General features: G+C 39.3%; 1 protein-coding gene across 2 annotated transcripts in view; it reads left to right on the top strand.

Annotated features, from left to right (window-relative positions):
* Positions 1-7,426: 7,426 nt before the first annotated feature.
* Positions 7,427-27,188, top strand: part of LOC132565545 (integrin alpha-9-like) — a 43,273-nt gene continuing 23,511 nt past the window's right edge. The window contains exons 1-6 of one of the 2 annotated variants that reach the window (XM_060230193.1): positions 7,427-7,665; positions 15,241-15,374; positions 16,073-16,161; positions 16,844-17,047; positions 22,841-22,867; positions 25,987-26,044. In XM_060230193.1, coding sequence (XP_060086176.1) covers positions 7,511-7,665; positions 15,241-15,374; positions 16,073-16,161; positions 16,844-17,047; positions 22,841-22,867; positions 25,987-26,044 — 667 coding nt within the window. In that variant the 5' untranslated portion in view covers positions 7,427-7,510. The remainder of the gene's footprint in view (positions 7,666-15,240; positions 15,375-16,072; positions 16,162-16,843; positions 17,048-22,840; positions 22,868-25,986; positions 26,045-27,188) is intronic. The other variant, XM_060230194.1, reaches the window with a different exon arrangement.

Genomic DNA, 27,188 nt, shown 5'->3' with positions numbered 1-27,188 from the left:
TCAGCCAGGTTCCGATAGCGTCATCTCTTTGGCACAGGTAAACCTCCAGCTGCACATTGAATCCGGTTGATGTCATTGGCAGCTTGGATGTCTTTCAGTACACGGATGAACAGATAGATGTTTGGGTGCGCATGTGGAATCCTCTTCTTGAGTTTGCTGTGCCATCCTTCAAGATTGTTGGTAGTCCTCGGCCCGTCGTTGTCGAAGTGGTTCCAAACATGTCGGTCTCCTTCTATCCATTGGGTTGTGACATAGTCGGTGAATGGTGTTGTATCCACTGGTAGGTCGACCAATTGAGATGGCGGATACGGCTTTACGTTCTTCTCTGCATCTCTTCTTTATACTATTCATGACCTTCTTTACTTCTACTTGAAATCGGTTGGGTTGGTGGTTGTGCTGGTGGCCCATCTTCATTGGAATGTCGTCTCTGGTGTTGATGGTTGCTGGACAGTCTCTAATGCAGCATCTCCAATAGGTTGTATCTCGGTAGTTGTTCTTCACCATATAACTAAATCCGGCTTGATGTAGAGTCCGACCACCACGCTTGTTGGTTGTGAATTCAACTTGAACTTGGTAGTTTGCCATAGTTGCAACGATAATGTCCATTTCCAACTCTTGTGATATGTAAGTACTTCCGTTAAGCTTGGGTATTCACTATTTCCACTAAGCAGGATGACATGTAGCTTGGGTATTCATCTCAAACTCAGTTTGGAGTTAACTGTTCACATTCAAATCTATCATAGTTGTTCTCTTAATTACTCATTTAAAAACCTTAACTGGCTTAATTGGTTTTTATGAGATCCATGATATGTATTTTCTTATTTAATCATTAAAATAGATTAATTATGAGTTTGAGTTCAGAATAAGTTTGTATAAAATAATAATCACAAACCCGTTGAATAGTACGATAATTTCAGATGAAATGTTTAAGAGAAAACAAAATGCTTAAAATAATATTATATATCTATTTGTTTATTTTTTTTTTCAAACTGAAATAAACACACATATATGTACACATTTTTACAAAATACCACCTACTAATTTACCTGTATGAATTTTGGGACAACTTCCCTTACCTGTTAAAACAACACTGCAGTACCGTACTGTTATAACAACACACAGGATTTCGGGACAAACAGGATTTATAAATTTTCAGTTTTGGGACAAACAGGATTAAACCGTATAAAGTAACATCATGGAAATCAAAACACTTTTCTGTACTTATTGTGTACTTGGTGGTGGTTAGTTAACATTTCTGTCGACGGACAGGTGTCGGTGCACTAAATAACACACAACGTCTTTATCATAATGCAAACATTGTGGGACATCAGGCACAAGATTAACCGAAAACTAGGCCACGTGTACGTGAACACGGTGGTCAGTTAAGGTTTTAACACAAGGAGTAAGTTTTATAAATACCAGTTTTCCGAAGTAAGACTACAATACTACAATACTAATACTACAAATTAAGCTTATATATGATGTGCACGTGACATCAAGGTGATGCGTCTGTAAATGAAGTCATAATAAATACGATTAGGCAATTAACAAGGCACTGTTTTTAGGCTAAACGTACTCAGTACGCGTAGCCTATTGCGACGGCCTTTCAGACAAAATTTACCGATCCTGGCCTTCTCATTGGCTGAAATATCGAAAAGAGTTAGAGCCCTCTAGCGGCAATTTTCTGCGTAAATAATGCCGCGATCTTTCAAATCGCTATTTTAAAAGCAACCAAAATTAGTTAATTTTTTAAAATAACAATACGATTACTATATATTTAAAAAAAAAGAAGCACAGTGTGGTTGAACTATTGATAAATTTTGAACAATATATTTTACGGAATTCTCGACATGACGTAAGCGTACAGAACACTGTACGTGCGAGTTGATAAGAAGCTAGTCTGGGGGCTTGGTTTGAATTATCCACTAACAGCACATATAAACAAACAAGACTTACAACAGAACATCAATTTTGTTTTAATCCTTGTCGTTGTGGCAAGATCGTCTTAATTTATAACATCACTTTACCTCAGTAGACGTCACCGAATTGGACTGTTCGTCCCACGCGCACACATGTGACAATTTTTTCAGGTTTTTCACATCCACCGCCATGACACTTTTTCAAGTTTTTGAAGATAAAAAGTTTGCGCTTCGTAGGCAAGGTACATTTGGTGCTCATGATTTATGAATAATATATTTTTAATACTGTATTGATCATGATGTTGACTTTGTTATAACTTATATTTTTTGTCTTTTAGTTTTATTTGATGAAGGTTGATTGTGCTGATTTCTCAAGGATTGTTAATGTGTATCAAAGTTCCTTGAAATGAAAATATTCCTTCAAACAAAGCGCGTATAAAAAAATCCAAAATATTCATGTTTATAATTATCAATTAACTAGAACGAAATATTTCCATAACATATTTATTCATTTAGCGTGTCATGGTGACATTATCTAATGCATTGGAGATCAAAAATAGTAGTGGCAAATTTACGGTACACTTAAATCTATCTGAAATGCTGTGTACACCTTATCTACTTTCCTCAACTACAAATATAATCATGATAAGTAAGGACTATTACTTTGCAATATATTCAAAATAAAGAAGTAGGTATAAAGTCCTTTCGATTTGTTTAAATCCTCATATTGATAGGAGAGTAATTGCAACATCTTGGGTATTTCAAAGGTTTTATTTAGTCAACTTCATCATAGAGCTATCTATCATTTGGCTTGTTGGCGATAAATATATGGTTGTGTGTATTTTATTTATTAATTTTTTTTGTTACCTATTTTGATTTGTTCACATTATTGTCGTCAAATTTGAAATAAGAATTAAAGAAGATATAAAATCGTTTAAAATTAAGAAAAATAGCCTCTGGTTCTCTTATTTTAGTAATTTTTGAATTCCAAGTGTAGGGGTATGGGGAAAGTAATATAGCTTTGCGGTTATTTGTGAACATTTTTCAATACGTTTAGCCTCTCAGTACTTTCAGTACTTTGATTCTTTTCTGTTTTACCCTGTTCACATAGCCACACTTGTTATTGTACCTAAATGTAGTCATTCTCTAATCGGACTACAAGCTACACTAGTGTTACAGGTTGGGTATAACAAGTTCAATAATGACATGAAATCTGTAGCGAGTTCTGACCATAATTTATTGTAGACATCGAACAAGTATGAAATCTGAGTGTGCCACAAAGTAAGCTGACAAATAGATGTGTCTGATATTGACCGATCGATAGTTTGGTTGAGTTTTGCTGGTTCGCAGGTATTTCACGATTCACCAGTCAGTCAGTCAAACAATGACCGGAACTTACTAGTACCGCGAAATCAAAAGAACCAATAAAATAAGACATGACTGTGACGTAAGACAAAATTAAGCTGACCAATGACCACACGACACTATATAACAAGACAAAAACCGAGACCAACCACTTAAGAACACACGTGACTAATAAACAAGATTTAACAATTACGGAGACAATACAATCCATATTATATTAAAAGTCGATACTGCCACACTAGTGTCTATAAGTAAATTACATTGTGCTTCAAATTGTCGCCGTAATAATTAATATCCTTTTTGTAAATAAAGCTATCGGATAAAGAATGACATTGGTGCTGATTGTAACAAAAATTCAAACATACTGAGAGTCCACAAGTAGTCTGGTAGTACGTATTGACAATGTGAAAAAGAACAACACTGAAGAGAGAAGATAAGGTAACTTATCTAAACTAAGATACGTCCCATTCAATTGATCGCTATTATTTATCAACCAATCAAATAAGACCTTTGAAGTCAAAATGGCCCGTTCCTACTATGCTAGTAAAAACAACCATAGCGACTGATTTATTTTGAATGAAGCACTACAGGTAAGTGCAACAACAAGAAAACAAGATAATTGTCGGGTAGGAGCTCAAATGATATGAAAGTTTGAGAAAACTTATTTATACATGATCATAGTAACTCATTGTACCATACGAAAGTTGTGATGTACTACATGACAAAATTCCTGTTTAATAAAAGTAAGAAAAACAAGGTTCGGGTTGCTTATGAAATGACAAAATAAACAAGAGATCACAATAGGATCTTGGCGCCCAACATCGTTCGATCTTAACTTATTCTTTAAAAGTTGGATCTTTTCAGTAATCTTCTATTTTTTCCTCTGATTTTCATTGCCAAAATCTAAGATGGTCGTCCATCATCCAGTTTGTTCTCCTTATCAGACCCATAATTGAAAGGCTGCAACCTTGGGATACTTCTCCACCTCCTCTCCTCCATCTCCCTCAACCTCCTCCTCCTGCTGTTTTATCCTCCGTTCTCCTCTTTCTCCTCCTCCTCATCCTCCTCCTAATTCTTCTTTTTCCTCTTCTTCTTCTCGTCGTCCTCCTCCTCTCTTCATCCCCCTCCTCCTCATGCTGTTTCATCCTCCTCCTCCTTCCACCTCCTCTTGCTATTTCATCCTCCTCCTCCGTCTTCCTCCTCCTACTCCTCATTCTTCTTCTTCTTCTTACCCTCCCTCCACCTCCTCTTCCTCCACCTCATCCTCCTCCTTCTGCTGTTTCATTCTCCTCCTCCATCCTCCATCCTCCTCCTCCTCCTCCTCTCCTCCTCCTCCAGCCTCCTCCATCCTCCTCTCTTCCTCCTCTCTTCCTCCTCCTCCTCTCCTCCACCTCCTTCCACCTCCTCCTCCTCCATCCCCCTCCTCCATCCTCATCCTTCTCCTCATCCTCCTCCTGCTGTTTCACCCTCCTCCTCCGGCCTCCTCCTAAGACTTCTTCTTCTTCTTTATCTCAACCTTCCTCCCCCTCTCCTCCTCCTCCTCTCCTCCTCCATCCTCCTTCTCCTCCATCCTCCTCTCTTCCTTCTCTCTTCCTCCTCCTCCTCCTCTCTTCCACCTCCTTCCACCTCCTCCTCCTCCATCCTCCTCCTCCTGTTTCATCCCCCTCCTCCATCCTCCTCCTTCTCCTCATCCTCCTCCTGCTGTTTCACCCTCCTCCTCCGGCCTCCTCCTCCTACTCTTCATTCTTCTTCTTTTCAACCTCCCTCCACCACCTCCACCTCCACCTCCTCCTCCTCCTCCACCTCCTCCTCCTCCTCCTAAGTCTTCTTCTTTTTCATCTCAACCTTCCTCCACCTCCTCCTCCATCCTCCTCTTCCTCCCTCCCCTCTTCCCCCTTTCAGGTTGAAAATCTGAACAAGAGTTAGTATTGTAATATTACAATGTAATTGAACTTTTGAAATGACTTTGTTTCTATGTGTAAGAATGTCCATTTTGCTGTCAAATCTTTGTATGAAACCATCTAAACATCCTATTTTTAGTCATTAGAATAACATTTGCCTAACAACTCTAACAATTTTATCGAGCATACTTAACGTTCCTCTAACAATCACAACAACTTCCGGTTTATTCAAAGTTAGCTTACACAGCTGTGTATATAACTGATGAAAATGGATCATTACTTATTGAATGCAATGATTGTGAACCTCTTATCTAGGTTTATGGATGTTCAGCTTAAAGGATTACAAGCCAGTCGTTATAATAGTTAATTTAGTGAGGCACTTTCGCGTGATGAAACCGGAATCTTCTCGCATGGAAAAACCTTTAATGATAATCAGTACGTAATTAAACATTTCTCTTAACAGATTGGCTTACTTTTTACTGGATTTTTGTAAGCACAGAGAAGATATAACGAAATTACAAAGCGAAGAAAATTATTTCCAAGGTATCCCTTCATATGCTGGGTACACATGACGATTCCTTCTGTACGTCGACTCTAAAATTTGACTTTATAATTTGACAAAAAAGATTCGGCTGTGCCCACAAGGAACTTAACTGTTACTTCTTGTAAATATCAGATATATTTTTCTTGTGTCCTCTTGTTTACAAAATTATGATGGCTGAACTGTGTATTCAAGTACGCGACAGCGCATAAAGTATATACACATGATTTGTGGTGTATCGGAAGGGTGTGTTTTTGTGGTTACAAATCCTTTTCGACTTCATATACTGAACAACTTGACGCTAGAGTTAAGGAAACAGACAATATGTCAACACTTCCGCTTTTCTGGCATTCGGATGCTCAAATTTAAAACAGTATGATATGGTCTTAAAATCCGGATAAAAGCCATTATGAAAAAACGAGAGTGAATCCTGGAGGATATAACTGACATTTCCATCGAACGAAACAACTAATGCCAGCCAGTGTCGAAAGTATGTTGCTCCGTGTAATCAGTTTCAAGACATTTGATATTTCTTAATATTCGAAAATGATTTTTTTCCGTCTCTGATTTAATCAAAGGGTTTTAACAAGTCACTATGATACTAAATATGTATATCTAATCATTGGCCAATTCGGTCAATTAAAGTTGAGACATATAATCTAATAACTCATATTCGTACCCATAGATATATACAATGGTAGGATTTCAATCTGAGAGTGCTTAATTCACTCCATTAACCATCATATAAAAATAGATAAAATGTGTGTTTAACATTTTAAAAATAAGAAAACCAATTTAATGATAAACCAGTACACAAGTTATGCTCGGGTCCCTAGGTCCTAATCACATCAAATGCCTGTAGTTTGTATCAATGTGCAAAATTAACTGAACTTTAGTCAAATAGTAATGGAAAGACATATTACACGTTTAGAGCAGTGAAAGTTTAATATAAATTAACAGTTTACATCTTGTGCCAGTCTTCCTTATATAAGTGACACTTCTGTAAACGAAATGAGAAAAATGTTTGCAATAGTGTAAAAACAGAGTGTTACTGTCGGAACATTAAAGTAAGACGTATGCTGAAGAAATAACATCATATTTTGGAGGGTGTGCTTTTACCTTTATGTAAACATCCTTCAGAAAAATGTATATGAAATATACTTGCTTATCAATGGAGGTATAGCAATATTTACATGCGAAGGGCCTTACATACGCAGATAGGGGTCACGAAAATGCAATTCCTTCTTGTGTGATTTGATACAGATTTCCACGAAGATGATAAGTAAACTTACATATATTTTAAGCATGCAAAACATCTGGTTGTACCATACCGACGGAACACGTGTTGGGACCGACCTATGTAACCCCGTTATCGCACCCTCCGGCTGCTCTGGGCCTACTAAGCTGTAGTCTGTTTGGGTAATAATCAGCATTTTCCGTACTTAACATCCAAGAGGTTTTGATATGCTATATTTTGTTCTAGACAAGTTAAATTGGTTGTAATTCTAACTAAGACGCAACAAGCAGACAATACTTTCTCGTCCTTAATGATGCGATGTTCACTTGGGTTACAGAGCGCGCAATCTCCAGCTTCCCGTTTGACATCCGCTAAGTTACAATAGAGGATTGTATGTTAGTTGTGTATTGCTAATATCACGAATACAAGTAATTACAGTGACTTGACGGTTGAGGAGTGGTAAGGTTTTAATTTTAGATATATATGTTTAAATGAAAACAAAATAAGTGAGATCTTCTCTGTGGACCGTGTAACTACAGAACCTGTCATGGCGACCCTGAGAACCGTGGTTTTACTGCTAGCTGTTGTTGGAGTACTGGGATTTAACATCGACACAGAAAATATTGTGATTCTTGATGGACCTAAGAAGGGCATACAATTTGGATTCTCCTCAGGAATGTATCATTGGAATGAGGAAACATGGTGAGGAACAGAGTGTTAAGAACCCTTCTTTTAAACTTATACATTCACATAAGCATGCGTTTGTTTCAATAACGAAATCATATGCTATCTTGACGCTTTATTATGTTACCAGTTATTTTAGTCATGACAAAGGCAAAGTTATTTTTAGCTATAACAATCTAGCAACGCTCATTCTAATCCCACTACGCCACCACTGACCCTGCTATAAAACACCATGTACTCAAAGTTGGCGGTCCAGTCACACACGAGTTCAAGTACTATCAAATACAAAAGCGTAAAACAGCTCGATGTATCATTTGAACTTCCTGGTCGGGTCCCATGGATCATACACCAGTACCAACTCACTCGTACTCGTAACAACCATACGCCCGTAACAACCCTCACTTGGTCCCGCCAACAACACACCGATACTTGCCTTTCTTTTGCTATCGACAACGTACCTGTACCGACCAGCTTCTAGTCCCATTAAGCAAAATCCTGTACGGTCTCACTCCTAATTCCACCAACGACACAATTGTACCAATCCACCGCTATACTGTTCTGACCACCCAAATACCTATACTGACTCACTTCATGTCACGCCAACCAGATACCAGGAACCCCCACCCCCTTCCCAACCACTCCCCACCTCTCTAAAGAAAGTTATACGGATACACTCTCCTAGTCCAAGCAATCACTCACATGTAGGCTCCCACTCCCAGTCCAACCAACCATAAACCTGTACCAACTCATCTAGTCTCACCAACCACACTCCTGTACCAACCCACTAAGTCCAACCAACAAAACACCTGTTCCAACTCACCTAGTCCCACCAACTACACACCAGTTCCAACCCACAAAGTCTCACCAACCACACACCTGTTCCAACCCACCTAGTCCCACCAACCACACACCACTTCGAACCCAACTAGTCCCACCAACCACACACCAGTTCCAACCCACCTAGTCCCATCAACTACACACCAGTTCCAACCCACCTAGTCCCATCAACTACACACCAGTTCCAACCCACAAAGTTCCACCAACCACACACCTGTTCCAACCCACCTAGTCCCACCAACCACACACCACTTCGAACCCAACTAGTCCCACCAACCACACACCAGTTCCAACCCAACTAGTCCCACCAACCACACACCAGTTCCAACCCACCTAGTCCCACCAAGCACATACCTGTTCAAACCCACCTAGTCCAACCAACCACACACCTGTTCCAATCCACAAAGTTCTACCAACCACACACCAGTTCCAATCCACCTAGTCCCACCAAGCACATACCTGTCCTAACCTACCCAACCCACCTAGTGCCACTAACATCACACCTGTCCTAACCTATCTAGCCCATCAACCACACACCTGTTTCAACTCACTTAACCCATCAACCACACACCTGTTTCAACTCACTTAGTATCACTAACATCACACCTGTCCTAACCTATCTAACCCATCAACCACACACCTGTTTCAACTCACTTAGTATCACTAACATCACACCTGTCCTAACCTATCTAACCCATCAACCACACACCTGTTTCAACTCACTTAGTATCACTAACATCACACCTGTCCTAACCTATCTAACCCATCAACCACACACCTGTTTCAACTCACTTAGTCTCACTAACAACACACCTGTACCAACCTACCTAGTTCCACCAACCACACACCTGTACCAACCCACCTAGTTCCACCAACCACACAACTGTCCTAACCCACATAGTCCGCCCAACCACACACCTGTTCCAATCCACCTAGTCCCACTTACCACATACCTGTACCAACCCACCTAGTCCTACCAACTACACTCATGTTCCAACACACTAAGTCTCACCAACCACAGACCTGTTCCAACCCACATAGTCCCACAAACCACATTCCTTTTTCAACCCATCTAGTCGCACTAACCACATACCTGTACCAGCCTGCCTTCTACCACTAACCACACACCTGTTCCAACTCACATACCTGTCCCACCAACCACACCCCCGTACCAATCCGCCTTCTACCACCAATCACACATCTGTTCCAACCCACCTAGTCCAACCAACCACACACCTGTTCAAACCCACCTAGTCCAACCAACCACACACCTGTTCCAACCCACAAAGTTCCACCAACCACACACCAGTTCCAATCCACAAAGTTCCACCAACCACACACCAGTTCCAATCCACCTAGTCCCACCAAGCACATACCTGTTCAAACCCACCTAGTCCAAGCAACCACACACCTGTTCCAATCCACAAAGTTCCACCAACAACACACCAGTTACAATCCACCTAGTCCCACCAAGCACATACCTGTCCTAACCTACCCAACCCACCTAGTGCCACTAACATCACACCTGTCCTAACCTATCTAGCCCATCAACCACACACCTGTTTCAACTCACTTAACCCATCAACCACACACCTGTTTCAACTCACTTAGTATCACTAACATCACACCTGTCCTAACCTATCTAACCCATCAACCACACACCTGTTTCAACTCACTTAGTATCACTAACATCACACCTGTCCTATCCTATCTAACCCATCAACCACACACCTGTTTCAACTCACTAAGTCTCACTAACAACACACCTGTCCTATCCTATCTAACCCATCAACCACACACCTGTTTCAACTCACTAAGTCTCACTAACAACACACCTGTACCAACCTACCTAGTTCCACCAACCACACACCTGTACCAACCCACCTAGTTCCACCAACCACACAACTGTCCTAACCCACATAGTCCGCCCAACCACACACCTGTTCCAATCCACCTAGTCCCACTTACCACATACCTGTACCAACCCACCTAGTCCTACCAACTACACTCATGTTCCAACCCACATAGTCCCACAAACCACATTCCTTTTTCAACCCATCTAGTCGCACTAACCACATACCTGTACCAGCCTGCCTTCTACCACTAACCACACACCTGTTCCAACTCACATACCTGTCCCACCAACCACACCCCCGTACCAATCCGCCTTCTACCACCAACCACACATCTGTTCCAACCCACCTAGTCTCACCAACCACACACCTGTTTGTACTAACCTCAACCATCAACCACACACCTGTCCTAACCCATCTAACCACAAACTTGTGCCAATCCACCTTGTCTCACCAACTACACTCATGTTCCAACCCACCTAGTACCACCAACTACACACCTGTACCAATACAAATAGTCCCACCAACCACACAACTGTTCCAACACACCTAGTCCCACCAACCACACACCTGTACAACCCGTCTACTACCACCAACCACACATATGTACCAACCCACATAGTCTCACCAACCACACACCTGTTACAACCCACCTAGTCCCACCAACCACACACCTGTACCAACCCACCTAGTTCAACCAACCACATACCTGTATCAATTCACCTAGTCCCACCAACCACACACCTGTCCGTACCAACCTCACCTACCAACCACGCACCTGTTCCAAACCACCTTCTCTCACCAACTACACTCCTGTTCCAAAACACTTAGTCTCACCAACCACAGACCTGTTCCAACCCACCTAGTTCCACCAACCACACAACTGTCCCAACCAACATAGTCCGCCCAACAACACACCTGTTCCAATCCACCTAGTCCCACCAACCACACACCTGTTCCAACCCACATAGTCCCACCAACCACACACCTGTTCCAACCCACATAGTTCCACCAACCACACAACTGTCCCAACCCACCTAGTACCACGAACCACACGTGTACCAACCCGCCTTCTACCACCAACCACACACCTGTTCCAACGCACTTAGTCCCACCAACCACACACGTGTACCAACGCGCCTTCTACCACCAACCACACATCTGTTCCAACCCACCTAGTCCCACAAACCACATACCTGTACCAACCCACATAGTCCCGCCAACCACACATTTGTCCGTACCAACCTCACCCACCAACCACACTCCTGCCCTAACCCATCTAACCCACCAACCACACACTTGTACCAACCCACCTAGTCCCACCAACCGCATACCTGTCCTAACTCACATAGTACAACCAACCACACGCCTGTACCAACCCACCTAGTGCCACCAACCACACACCTGTCCTAGCCCAACTAACCCACCAACCACACACCTGTACAAACCACTTTTTATCACACTAACCACTCACATGTACAAACCAGACTACACAAATCACCAACAACCCTCGTCCTATGTCTCATCCAGAAAATCGCTGCCTTCCACCCCCGTCAAATTGTCATATCTCACCCCACAAACGCTCCGTCTAATATTCATATCACACCCTACAAATCGCTGTCTAAACACCTTCTGAAAAAACACAATCACGGCCTACAAATCGTTGCCTGTAAGCTTGATGAAAATTTCCATGTGACCCATAAATCGCTGTCTAAACCCCGTATAAAATATCTATACCACACCCCACACAATTGTTGCTTAAAGCCTTGTCAAATATCCATATTACATCCCACAAATCGCTGTCTAAACCCCGTATAAAATATCTATACCACACCCCACAAAATTGTTGCTTAAAGCCTTGTCAAATATCCATACCACATCCCACAAATCGCTGTCTAAACCCCGTATAAAATATCTATACCACACCCCACAAAATTGTTGCTTAAAGCCTTGTCAAATATCCATATTACATCCCACAAATCGCTGTCTAAACCCCGTATAAAATATCTATACCACACCCCACAAAATTGTTGCTTAAAGCCTTGTCAAATATCCATATCACATCCCACAAATCGCTGTCTAAACCCCGTATAAAATATCTATACCACACCCCACACAATTGTTGCTTAAAGCCTTGTCAAATATCCATATCACATCCCACAAATCGCTGTCTAAACCCCGTATAAAATATCTATACCACACCCCACAAAATTGTTGCTTAAAGCCTTGTCAAATATCCATATCACATCCCACAAATCGCTGTCTAAACCCCGTATAAAATATCTATACCACACCCCACAAAATTGTTGCTTAAAGCCTTGTCAAATATCCATATCACATCCCACAAATCGCTGTCTAAAAGCACCGTCAGTGTGACATCACACAAAACCCATGCGAGATCAGTATCTCAGTACTGTGTTGCGGGCACGTCTCCTTTAGATGTGTTTTTATTACTGATGTAACGGCCATTATCACAACGCTCGTACACTTGAACAGTGAGACATCAAATACTCCCTACCCCGACGTGAATAAGGACGCCTGCTGTTATGTATATCGTCTGTTAACGTGTATTAAAAGATTAATGATGGCTCTCGCTAGTCTCTGCCTGGTCTTATTTTGAAAATATTTTAAAACACTTAGCAAAACCTGACTGTTTTAACTAACCATCGCTTAACTGTTGACATATTTTGAAATCACAACAAATACCCACACACGATTTAATACTACATATGTATTTTGCTTCAAATTAAGGCCGAAAGGTGATTTTGATTCAACGACAGTAAGAAAGTTCATCCAGATAACGATGACGTAAGCAAATCATTTGTTAATGGGCATTATGATATACTGTAATTTATTACATGAAAGATATTTTAACTAACCAACGACTGCATAAACCATATATATCACCATGGTAAACCGTATATATACTTAGATACGACTTTATAAGTCGGTATATATATATATCACCATGGTAAACCGTATATATACTTAGATACGACTTTATAAGTCGGTATGTATATATCACCATGGTAAACCGTATCGGTATGTATATATCACCATGGTAAACCGTATATATATTTAGATAAGACTTTATAAGTCGGTATGTATATATCACCATGGTAAACCGTATATATATTTAGATAAGACTTTATAAGTCGGTATGTATATATCACCATGGTAAACCGTATATATATTTAGATAAGACTTTATAAGTCGGTATGTATATATCACCATGGTAAACCGTATATATATTTAGATAAGACTTTATAAGTCGGTATGTATATATCACCATGGTAAACCGTATATATATTTAGATAAGACTTTATAAGTCGGTATGTATATATCACCATGGTAAACCGTATATATACTTAGATACGACTTTATAAGTCGGTATGTATATATCACCATGGTAAACCGTATATATATTTAGATAAGACTTTATAAGTCGGTATGTATATATCACCATGGTAAACCGTATATATATTTAGATAAGACTTTATAAGTCGGTATGTATATATCACCATGGTAAACCGTATATATACTTAGATACGACTTTATAAGTCGGTATATATATATATCACCATGGTAAACCGTATATATACTTAGATACGACTTTATAAGTCGGTATATATATATATCACCATGGTAAACCGTATATATACTTAGATACGACTTTATAAGTCGGTATGTATATATCACCATGGTAAACCGTATAGGTATGTATATATCACCATGGTAAACCGTATATATACTTAGATACGACTTTAAAAGTCGGTATGTATATATCACCATGGTAAACCGTATATATATTTAGATAAGACTTTATAAGTCGGTATGTATATATCACCATGGTAAACCGTATATATACTTAGATACGACTTTATAAGTCGGTATGTATATATCACCATGGTAAACCGTATATATATTTAGATACGACTTTATAAGTCGGTATGTATATATCACCATGGTAAACCGTATATATATTTAGATACGACTTTATAAGTCGGTATGTATATATCACTATAGTAAGAAAATCGTTATTATGGTATGTTTCTTGAGTTAGTGACTTTTTTATGACGTGTTTGCATTTTCCGCCTCCACTGGCCTGTTATCGATAATTATTGTATCTTGAACCCTTCCTCCCAAGAATCCCTTTATTTTTGTGTTTTAAGAGGCTATCTTACGTTCCTTACTTTGTCGCTCTTCCATCAAACTCCCTCCCACGAATACAAAAATACGTGAAACTACTACTGTTAGTGTGTATGTATCCTTTTAACATCCGTTAATACGGTACATAATACCCAGCCATATCTAAACTGTTAGCGAACAATCATCACATCTGTAAATGCTGGTTTCTGAATGCCATCCTGATTGAAACTATGAACGCCATGAGAAAACGAAAAAAATCATGCAAAATATAGTTGAAATTTACCCATGACTTTACGAGTTATCCACATGAGAAGTCGTCAACTGACAGACAAACTCGTAACAAAGGGTTTTCACGATATGAAGCTGGACGTGTTTGATGCTCGTTACCTCGTCTTTTGGTTCCGTTGTACGATATGAAGCTGGACGTGTTTGATGCTCGTTACATTGCCTGTTGGTTCCGTTTTACGATAAGAAGCTGGACGTGTTTGATGCTCATTTGCCTGTTGGGCTGTTATGTATACTCCTCTAGCACAATGGTTTTATCATCCTCGTACTTTTTCACGAGTTTTCGTGTAAATCGTTGTTTTGTTCATGCTTTGCCTTAGTTTTACTGGTTTTGGATTATAATTATGTTGACATGTTGATATTTTCTTGTGTTTTTTAATATCAAATACTAGATAACACTGTGACAATCTGCATGATTTTTTAAATTTCATATACAGAAAAAAAATATATAATTGTGATTGTATTTCAGGGCCATAGTCGGTGCTCCAAGCTCGAACAGTACCATGTATGATGAGATCCCAGAACCCGGTGGTTTCTTCAGATGCCCAATTGATTTCAAAGCTGGACAACGAGCTTCGTGTACAAGGGCGATGCCAGCCGTCGGTGGGAATCTATGTGTTCACGTCATGTACATAAAAATCCTTTTGTGAATGCAGGAAATCTTCAATTTATTTAGAGGAGATCAAAGTTATTTGATTCCTAGCCCATATCACACATAGGAAATTCCCTGTCTAAACTGTCATGAGATCATTGTTATATGATTCCATTGTATATGTCATTAATATCAGAATCTCCTATGTCTAGTTATAGCTGAAGTTGTAGATGACGTCAAGTTCTGCAAATCCTGTCAAGTTTCCGGAAATTCTTTAGTGCTGTTTTAACTTTATTTAAATCGCTGAAACACACTTCCAATTAGCATGACTTAAGTATATACATGTATATATTCTCACATTCAAGATGTCACTAGGGCAGACCAGTTAGTCATGTGTTACCAGTCTTATTACAAGTCTTTATGGATATGTATTGATAGTCAATCTGTGAAAATACAAAGCACGTGCTCTATGCGATAATTAAATACAAAAAGGAAAATGATGTCAAAAAGAAGGACTATCACTTAGATATATACAAATTTTGTATTTTTTTGTTATGTTTCTTTTTAAACTTGATTTCACGAATAAATATTGTGCTAGTGTCAAGAAAACTCATTCACGAAATCATAGTAAATCCTCCTACCAGAAAAAAAGATTTCACGGTCTGTTCGCGACGCCTATGGAATAATATTAGATACTTTTGCGTTACAGAACCACCATTTTTGGGAACCGCGGCCACATATAAACAGCAAAACCAACTCCTTGGCTCCAACATTCTTATCAGGAACAACACTTTCATGGTGAGTATCAAGTTTTGTTTACATCCTTTAGAACCGAAAATCAATTAACTGCATAATACTACTAAAACTCTCTTAAACTCTAAAACTAGTCAGTGATGCTAAGTGTCCAAATTTTGAAATCTAGGATACGGCCGAATAATTTCGAAATCACAAAATCGCTTTTAAAGTTTGATCAAAACTTTGGAAAAAAACCTATACAAGTTCTGGATAAATCTTTCACAGAAACAGCTTGAGACAAACAAAAAATAATTGTCTTTATGCTATTTGTCATTCTATAGATATTGAAGTGATTCTTTGTTGAAAAATGATGAAAATTGATTGGAACATTAGGTTAGTGCATCTGAAGATTTCCCATTCAATTTCGACTTGGGTCTGTCGCCTCTTAGGTATCAATACGATAGGCCCCTTGCATCACCGAGAATCCTAGAAAGATGAAATAGCCACAGATAGGATGCAGTTTATTCTCTAGCTATACTCGATCTAATTCTACATTTTAAAGCTTGGTTCGATCCTAAGTTTTCATCATTTTAGACCCGTATAATTAACGAGGAACCCTGGATAGAAAGCAATTTTGCCTTTTGTGCAATTTTGTGATTGAAAGATGTTAATCACGGGAATGTGTGTTTTGTGCACTTTTTCTTAACATTTGCAAATAACGTTGTGCAAAACTTCTTTTTTGTAGGGATGTGCATCCAAGCACAAGAAGACGGATAGAGAAGCGTTGAATGGGTTCCTCTACGTATTGGGACGTTGTAATGTTGGGAATTTGTCTGACCCGGATGGACCAATGCGACGTACAAATTTCAAAATGAGGCAGCTTGTGACATCTGGATCAACCTTCAGGACGGGCATGTGTCTTATGGGATTTTCCTCCGCACAGCTAAAGGTATGGACCATATTAGATGGTACAATATATAAACCCACACTGGTTAATATTATCTCAATAATGATACGAAGACACCGCCTCTTTTTGTACTTGTGGGTACATTGAAAATACAATCGAACCTCGTTATCTCGAACACTTATAACTCGAAGACCCCCTTTAATTCGAAGTATATCGTCTGTCCCGGCCAAACTTTACACCAAACATTCGACCTCACTTAAATTGAATACTTTGAAAACTTGAAGTTTTCTAACCGCCCAGCAGACTTCGAAATAACGAAGTTCGACTATAAGTTTCGTTAATTCATTTTCTTTGCAGAAAATATTTTATTCAAAGAGAGTATTATACAGAGCCATTTTACGATGAGGTTATTCAGACACAAAAATATTGTAATATATATTGTAAAAATGACCTTTAAAAATAGTTATTTTGTAATTATCCATATCTTAAATTAGGATAGAATTATTATAATCATACATTCATGTATTGCGTATGATAAATATATTGCAATTACACAATTTATTTCTTCTCCAATTATGTTTATAAATTACTTCAGCTTTTTTAGATATTCACGTTATGAAACAGTATTTTTCGTGTGATCGCTGTACTGAACAACTTTGATGATTTGGAGAAATGGATAAGAATAATGTACCAATTTGTTTCTAAATCTCTATTTTGTAATGTACATATATTGAAACAAAGTAAAAATATAGGTATTCGAACAGGAGATAACGTTTATGATACAAACATTTAAAGTATATGTAGATGGTGGATGGTTTAACGATCATCTGTGTTTGCTTTTGAAATAGTTTGTTGATAGTGTTACGAGCGACTATTTGGCAAATCGGCTGTAAAACTATTCAAAGTTTTTTTTATAAAACTTGTCAACTCTTGAATTATATAAACAATAATTCAAAGCTACTATTTAGATTCTTAACTTTAAGCTAATCATGATATCATCATAACCAAATTCAAATTAACAAGCCTGTTGGCAGTACAAACGGATATGACAGCCAAAGGTTACGGTTCAAATTAAAATGTTAAACAAATCAAGAAATACACCAATGAAAATACAGCAAATGTTTGTTTAATGTAAGATGGTATCAATAGAATGTAAGAAAAAAACATTCGCGGGATCTTATTATCATACCGCCCAACCAAGAACAAAATCAGGATATTCAAGCTCTTATACTGAAAATATCATTTTATGGTCATTTTAATAAAGGGGAAAAACTGTTTATTAAATGCATTGACAATGTCATAACCTGTAGTTTTGATATATATATTTGCTGCATTTAAGAACTGGATAAACAAGCAGTTACTTTCATGTGGCCTTGTGAAGCACATATTCAAATTACATCCTGTATTGATACAAAGTAAAGTGTAAAATCAAAGTTATGAAGATGAAGGTTTTGACCAGGTTGGGACTAATTCCCCTAAAGTATGGAGACCTGTAAGGCCCCAAAAATAGTTCAGGCATGCAAATGCCAGGACAAAAGATAAAATAATCAAGTCAATAGTAAATCAAATGGAACCGAAAACGCTGACCCTTGTGACTTACGCTGAACCCCCGTGACTTACGCTGACCCCTGTGACTTACGCTGAAACCCCTTGACTTAGACTGAATCCCCGTGACTTACATTAAGTCCCTGTGACTTACGCTGAACCCCCGTGACTTACATTAAGTCCCTGTGACTTACGCTGAACCCCCGTGACTTACGCTGAACCCCCGTGACTTACGCTGAAACCCCTTGACTTACATTGAGTCCCTGTGACTTACGCTGAACCCCCGTGACTTAGACTGAATCCCCGTGACTTACATTAAGTCCCTGTGACTTACGCTGAACCCCCGTGACTTACATTAAGTCCCTGTGACTTACGCTGAACCCCCGTGACTTACATTAAGTCCCTGTGACTTACGCTGAACCCCGTCACTTAGGCTGAACCCCCGTGACTTACGTTGAACCCCGTGACTTACGCTGAACCCCCGTGACTTACATTAAGTCCCTATGACTTACGCTGAACCCCCGTGACTTACATTAAGTCCCTGTGACTTACGCTGAACCCCCGTGACTTACGCTGACCCCTGTGACCTACGCTGAAACCCCTTGACTTACATTGAGTCCCTGTGACTTACGCTGAACCCCCGTGACTTACGCTGAACCCCCGTGACTTACATTAAGTCCCTGTGACTTACGCTGAACCCCCGTGACTTAGACTGAACCCCCGTGACTTACATTAAGTCCCTGTGACTTACGCTGAACCCCCGTGACTTACATTAAGTCCCTGTGACTTACGCTGAACCCCCGTGACTTACGCTGAACCCGGTGACTTAGGCTGAACCCCCGTGACTTACACTGAACCCCCGTGACTTACGCTGAACCCCCGTGACTTACGCTGAACCCCCGTGACTTACATTAAGTCCCTGTGACTTACGCTGAACCCCCGTGACTTACGCTGAGCCCCCGTGACTTACGCTGAACTCGGTGACTTAGGCTGAACCCCAGTGACTTACACTGAACCCCCGTGACTTACGCTGAACCCCCGTGACTTACATTAAGTCCCTGTGATTTATGCTGAACCCCCGTGACTTACATTAAGTCCCTGTGACTTACGCTGAACCCCCGTGACTTACGCTGAACTCGGTGACTTACATTAAGTCCCTGTGACTTACGCTGAACCCCGTGACTTTTGCTGAACCCCCGTGACTTACATTAAATCCCTGTGACTTACGCTGAACCCCCGTGACTTACATTAAGTCCCTGTGACTTACGCTGAACCCCCGTGACTTACGCTGACCCCTGTGACTTACGCTGAAACCCCTTGACTTACATTGAGTCCCTGTGACTTACGCTGAACCCCCGTGACTTAGACTGAATCCCCGTGACTTACATTAAGTCCCTGTGACTTACGCTGAACCCCCGTGACTTACATTAAGTCCCTGTGACTTACGCTGAACCCCCGACTTACGCTGAAACCCCTTGACTTACATTGAGTCCCTGTGACTTACGCTGAACCCCCGTGACTTACGCTGAACCCCCTTGACCTACATTAAGTCCCTGTGACTTACGCTGAACCCCCGTGACTTACATTAAGTCCCTGTGACTTACGCTGAACCCCCGTGACTTACATTAAGTCCCTGTGACTTACGCTGAACCCCCGTGACTTACATTAAGTCCCTGTGACTTACGCTGAACCCCGTGACTTACGCTGAACCCCCATGACTTACATTAAGTCCCTGTGACTTACGCTGAACCCCCGAGACTTACATTAAGTCCCTGTGACTTACGCTGAACCCCCGTGACTTACATTAAGTCCCTATGACTTACGCTGAACCCCCGTGACTTACATTGAGTCCCTGTGACTTACGCTGAACCCCCGTGACTTACGCTGAACCCCCTTGACCTACATTAAGTCCCTGTGACTTACGCTGAACCCCGTGACTTACATTGAGTCCCTGTGACTTAGGCTGAACCCCCTTGACTTACATTAAGTCCCTGTGACTTACGTTGAATCCCCGTGACTTACATTAAGTCCCTGTGACTTACGTTGAATCCCCGTGACTTACATTAAGTCCCTGTGACTTACGTTGAATCCCCGTGACTTACGCTGAACACACGTGACTTACATTAAGTCCCTTTAACTTACGCTGAATCCCCGTGACTTACATTAAGTCCCTGTGACTTACGTTGAATCCCCGTGACTTACGCTGAACGCACGTGACTTACATTAAGTCCCTGTGACTTACGTTGAATCCCCGTGACTTACGCTGAACCCACGTGACTTACATTAAGTCCCTTTAACTTACGCTGAATCCCCGTGACTTACATTAAGTCCCTGTGACTTACGTTGAATCCCTGTGACTTACGTTGAATCCCCTTGACTTACATTAAGTCCCTGTGACTTACGTTGAATCCCCTTGACTTACATTAAGTCCCTTTAACTTACGCTGAACCCCCGTGACTTACGCTGAACCCCCGTGACTTAGGCTGAACCCCCGTGACTTACGCTGAATCCCCGTGACTTACATTAAGTCCCTGTGACTTACGTTGAATCCCCGTGACTTACGCTGAACCCACGTGACTTACATTAAGTCCCTGTGACTTACGCTGAACCCCCGTGACTTACATTAAGTCCCTGTGACTTACGCTGAACCCCCGTGACTTACAGTAAGTCCCTGTGACTTACGTTGAATCCCCGTGACTTACGCTGAAACCCCGTGACTTACCTTCGATGGGTTCATATCCGAGAAGGATCTTTTTCTATGCTACATTCATCAACAATTTTCATTATTTGTGTGATTCAAATGAAGATGACTTTTCATGATGCCTGATGTACGTTAGTTTGTCTGTTGGTTTTGTTGTTGGTTTAATTGACCTTATTTTAAAACGTGACCATACTCACTCATATGTACTAAGATTTACATGGCGGATGTCGTCAATGAAAGAGAAGGCGCTTACTCTTCCAGAACACTTGGTCTTCTTGTAGTTTTTTAGTGGTCTCCATGTAATGAAGATTCTATAGACATGTCGGTATTTTCTTCGTTATTTCAATATCACTATCCTACTTGAAAAAGAGACACTTTTAGTGACTTTTCCCAAGCAACCAGTTGTGCAATTTTGTTAATTTCCTCGGATATTCCATGCCTGATAGCTCTTAGTTTTTTATTCTTTAGCCAAGTCCCATTCCTACTGCAATACGAACATAAAATAAATGTGTTCGTTTGGGCTTATGGATTACTGTTGCCAGAAACTTCCAACTAAGAATTAGAAGAAACATTTCATTGTCATTATACTTTGATTAGCTAATCAATAATCCATATGAAGGAACCACAGTGTAGCATTTTTAATCTGATTTAAATTTATTTTTCGTTCAATACATCCAGTATGCCTTTAGTTTTTTTTGTTTTTATAAAATATCGTTTATTTCTTGATTTATCACAAGGATATCAATTTGCGTATATTTCTGTCTGCTTAGTCGCTCTTTATATGACTAACGAGTCCTAGAAGGACAGCTGTCTGATGCAATTTAGTCATTTTTTTACTCTTCTTTATCTAATTCTAACTTTCTATAGAAAGACACTTATTCACTTGTCTGTCTGTTGTACAATCTTAATGGGAAACGGATGTATTTTACCAGGAAATGGTCAATCGCTTTCTTTGATTTTTTTTCAAAGTATCACTGCTAGATTCTTTCAGTGATAGACATAATTCCTCGAAAATAACCACCTTTACAATCAGGCATCTTTGTGATGCTGTCGTAACTTTTCATGTTTTATCACATAACTATTCAGTGTAATAAAACCAATTACCTATTTTTTGTTTGTTTTTGTTTTATACACATGTGCAATATAACCAAGCTGTGATCGGCTGAAATTTCCAACTGTGACGTCATAAGTTCATAGCGTCAAATGCAATTTGACGACAGTAAAGAAATATATAGAGAGAGAATAAGAGATAAGAAATACGTTTAGTGTCACAAAACACTTTTTTTCAAGAAATTTTGCAAAAGTATGAGAGTTATGTGATAAACAGAATCTCACAGTCGTTTCCATCTCATTTGAAACTGAAGAAACTCGCCACCACAATTTTTTTTTACTTTGCCAGTGCTTCGATAAAATGAAAATTTCGAGGAGTCTCATTTTATAAATCTCGAATAACTAGGAACTGATGTTGGATTTTCTATTTCTGATATGTACTAATGGCAAGGCCTTAATGTACTAACAGCACTACGGCTCGGGATGGCTTATCACGTCATATCTCTGAATACTAACTTGACCTGTTTATTTGTTTCAAGGTCGACGTCGATAATGGAGATACAAAGGTTTGATTGAATGTACTTCCCATAGTAGCTAGAGTATCATACAATGATATATATATATGAATATCATTGTAGAGTATCACGCAGTTTTATTATGACACGATAAAAAAAACCCTACCCTCCATACTAGTGGTACATTTCCATCACCTCCTCACGGGAAGAACCACGAGTCTCAGGTCACTTATACCACTTCTACAAGCATGACACGCCAAATGACTATAGATTGAAAAGCATATTTTCTTCCGTGTTTAGGTTGTTTGATAGGATATTCGTTTATGATCCAAAAGCACCATGCGCAAGGAAGTGTTATTTGGACCAGGCAATTTATATCATACAACTGCATTTTATCATGTACTACAAAATCTTCTTCTTTTTTTTGTTGTATTTCAACTTTAGTGGAATTCGTGGCTCTCTGAAAAAAAAATTGTCAAACCCTTCCGCCCTCTACCCCCATTCCCCCCAACCCTCACCCAACCCCTTTTCCTACGCTCAGTTTTTTTTACAGTTAATATCGGTTCAGTTTTTATTGTTTATTTAAGTCTCGTTGATAAATGCACTTCTGTAGGATTTCCATTTTAACATAAGGGGGAGTATCAGTTGCGCCTTTGTGTGTTTATATTATACCCCGAACCTATCGTCTGAAGCATTGCTTGAGCTGCATCAGTGATACCGGTCGTGGATGATACCCTAGCTAGAACTGGTGTGTTTCACTTGTATAATGCTTTTACATGAACAATGCTTTGGATTTTAAGCCCCGCTTTGCGACGAGAGTTGCCATAACATGCATGTCACATATAATTTGCTGCTATATAGATATATAGTTGAAATACAGCTCCAAATATATGGCACAACATTTGCTTTAGTCTATTGTAATATTCCTAATTCATTAAATGATTCTTCGGGCTACAAGTATAAATGATGTGTCGTAGAAGTGTAGCAGAAGAAGAATCAGTTGTGTCATGCAGTTTAATCTCTTATCATCTGCCCAGATAATCGTGTATTTTGTAAAAGTCTTTACTTCATTCGTCAAGAGCCTGTATGGATGATATTTCAGTTTTATTGTCTTCTTATAGACACTGTGCTGTTAGCGTATTATGTTATTTTATAATAACCCTATATTCAAAGTTGTTCCCAGAAGTAAAAGATGTTTTTAAGCATGGAATTTTACAATATCGAGGAAATGTTACAGGTTTGAAGATATTGCTATAAAGCACTGTTCATCAGCAGAAATAACCATCACTGTAATCCATGTGCTTTCATGGCTTCTTATTTAATCATCATAGCAAGTTCACGGCTATTAACTTTGCGACAATTTTACACCGAATTACAAATGGTGTTTTATATCTGTCCTATTTCATGGTGATGAATTCACGATTGCTTGCGGGGTTTATCTCCCCTTGAACAGCCGTGATCATTTTGAGGCGGGGTTTCCTGGTAGAAGCGGTAGCCTACCTTACTGAACAACATACGTCCCATCTCGCATGCCTTTCAAAGTAATAAGAAGTGTCTTCCCTAGGACACAGCCATGTCACCACAGACTGGTCCGTTTCTCAGTTTCCCGAGAAATGCAAATCGCTATAGGTAGTGAGCATCGAATCACAAATGACAAAAATCACTATGGAAAAAAAATCATTTAATTTCCAATTTCAAAGTAAATATTTTTCCCCCATGATATTTTTCATAAATTGCGCCCTTTTTTCATTATCTGCATGATTTTTTTCAAAAAATTCTCATTACCGCCAGCTTGATTGATAGTTGATGCTTTCCCTTACCATGATATTGTATCAAAGTAATAAAAATATCTATTTTGAAGTTACGCGCGTAATGACATCGGAACCTTTCTTACCTGTTCACTGGTATAGTGCTATCCGGAACTCCTCTCACAAAAAGTCGGAGTGACCGCCCTTGAAACGGCATGTTACTTCCATCAAAGATAATTACATGGACGATAAAATCTCCGGTCATTGAGATGTTAATCTCATGTACGTATTGTGAATTTCTCGTTACCTGTAATGTTATGCACCAAATGAAAGGTAAATATAGAAATGTTTTACAAAACTTATCATAACTCTTTTTTTGCCAGTTATAGGTAGTGGTCATTTTTTAAAATCTGGAGTTGCTTTCCTTTTGTATTTTTAATGACCGTGGACCACCGACTTAGCTATAGCGAAAATGAATCGCAAGCAAAAAGTTACAGTATACAGAATTCTCTAAGTTGTAGGTAAAGCGTCAGAGATGAGCAAAATTCCTCAAGCAGCTTCGTGCAATTGCAATGATTACAATTGACTAAATGCTTATTAATATGTGATGAGATCACGAGTAAATGAAATTAGGCTATAGTCTAGCTATGCTACTAAAAATACTTTGGGAATATGTTTAACAGTGTAAAGGCAGGAAAGTTTCAGCATGGTCAGTAGTCATTATCATGTAAATTATGCAAGGCAGTTTCTTCCATCAATTCCGAATCATGCATGACAGTATTCATACCGGCTGTAATATATTATTTTCAAATTGTGTGGACTGTTTTGGCAAGACATTTCCCCCATGTGATGTATTTAATTATGATAGTCATCAAGTTTGACATTAAAGTGCAAGAGAAAAATACAGGCATTCAAATGAATTTATGTTAAAAAATATCGCGATAATTATTTAACGCGGACTTAATCGTGTGTAAGTAGTGAACCTTATCAGACACTGGTGGAGTCGATGGTAGAAATATGTTGGCTAAATCTGATGTATCCTTCGTAGTTTGTTGTGCTTAGCATTCATTGCATACCCAGCTTCATATTTAACTCACTGTAAGCGTTGAACATTATCTTTAAGCTTAATTTCATGTTTCTGTATGTTTTGATTTGCTTGTATGCTTCAAACTTTGGACCATTGAAGAGGAAAAGTTTTAATGTAAACGATAATTAAATGAAATATAGATTCATCGATATTTTTCCACAATATATTTCTGTTAATTGAAATACAAATTTATGAGGGTTTATGTGAGGATATTCATTACATTCAAAATGAATAATAATAACATATTATTTCGGCGCAGATCTGTTTACCCTGTATTTCATTCTGTATAACCATTCCAAATATGGTGTATTACATTTTCGCGCTTTGCTTTGTAGAATGGGATACCAACCTTCAACACAGTTCTTGGCGCTCCAGGTTTCTACGATGGGAAGGGTACGTATTAGTTTTAGTGACACTTGCTCTTCCCGTAAAGGTTAAATTCTAGTATAGCCCGATAAACTCTTCGAGTTTTTACGATTTATTAGACAGATCTGGAAATATACCAAAACGCATCCCTGCAAAAATGCGTAAAATTGACCGTTTTCATATCGTTTGGTGCCAACATTGCTTGAGAAAACAACATAAATTTATCTATATCTTCATTATACCTTACTTACAGGTATCTAGCAACGATCTATCATAAATAGTATATAAAACATCAAGAAGATACCAATTCACTAGCATAATCATAACCCAAACTCAAATTCAATAAAACTATGGAGAAATATGAACAAAAGAAAGATTTACATGGAGACTCTTGAAAAGGTACAAGGAGACTTAGACCAGGTGTTCTTGAAAAGAAAGTGTCTTCAGCTTCAGTGACGACGCCTGCCATTTAAATCTTAGTTAGTCCAAGTAAGTTATGTTCTCAAATGAGTTCAAGATATACAAAATCCCCCCAGAATTAAAAGAAAATCATGCACAAGCCAGCTGAACTTGTATTGTTTTGACTAGGTAATTCATATGGGTTGGCGTGCATTAAAACGAAGGAGAACTCTTGCATGATCTACAAAACCGTTACAACACAGTGAAATACCACTGTATTATACAGTCTATCGTTAAATCTTTAGGCTAAATTACGTCATCAACATTTCGGGGGCATATACTAAAGGAGTAAAGGCAAAGCTGTATTGATAAATTACTGGACAATGGTGTCAGGGATACTCCAAGGTTCATGCTCACTTCATCACTATCTGTACCCCTGGAACATGTCATGGTAAATTGAAGGCGCAAACGAAGTAATTTGATTTGTTTAGAGTGGGTTACAAGAGGAAAAAGACTGTTAATCACAGGTTGATAGACTTGAGGATTACAAAAAATCAAACTAGTCTTGTCCACAAGTCGTCGCACATGGAACGTTCAATTTTGACTTGACGTGTTCCAGGGGTGCAGAGAGCAAAAGTGATCGTAACACCTGGAGTATCGAGGATGGTTCCAGGGTTACAGAGAGCGAAAGTGATCGTAACACCTGGAGTATCGAGGATGGTTCCAGGGTTACAGAGAGCGAAAGTGATCGTAACACCTGGAGTATCGAGGA

This window comes from Ylistrum balloti, unplaced genomic scaffold (assembly GCF_031769215.1).
Source record: "Ylistrum balloti isolate Yb309-2 unplaced genomic scaffold, AGI_CSIRO_Ybal_v1 Utg369724, whole genome shotgun sequence".
NCBI classification, from domain to species: domain Eukaryota; kingdom Metazoa; phylum Mollusca; class Bivalvia; order Pectinida; family Pectinidae; genus Ylistrum; species Ylistrum balloti.
The sequence above is the reverse complement of the archived record's forward strand: the minus strand, read 5'-3'. Positions and strand labels throughout refer to the sequence as shown.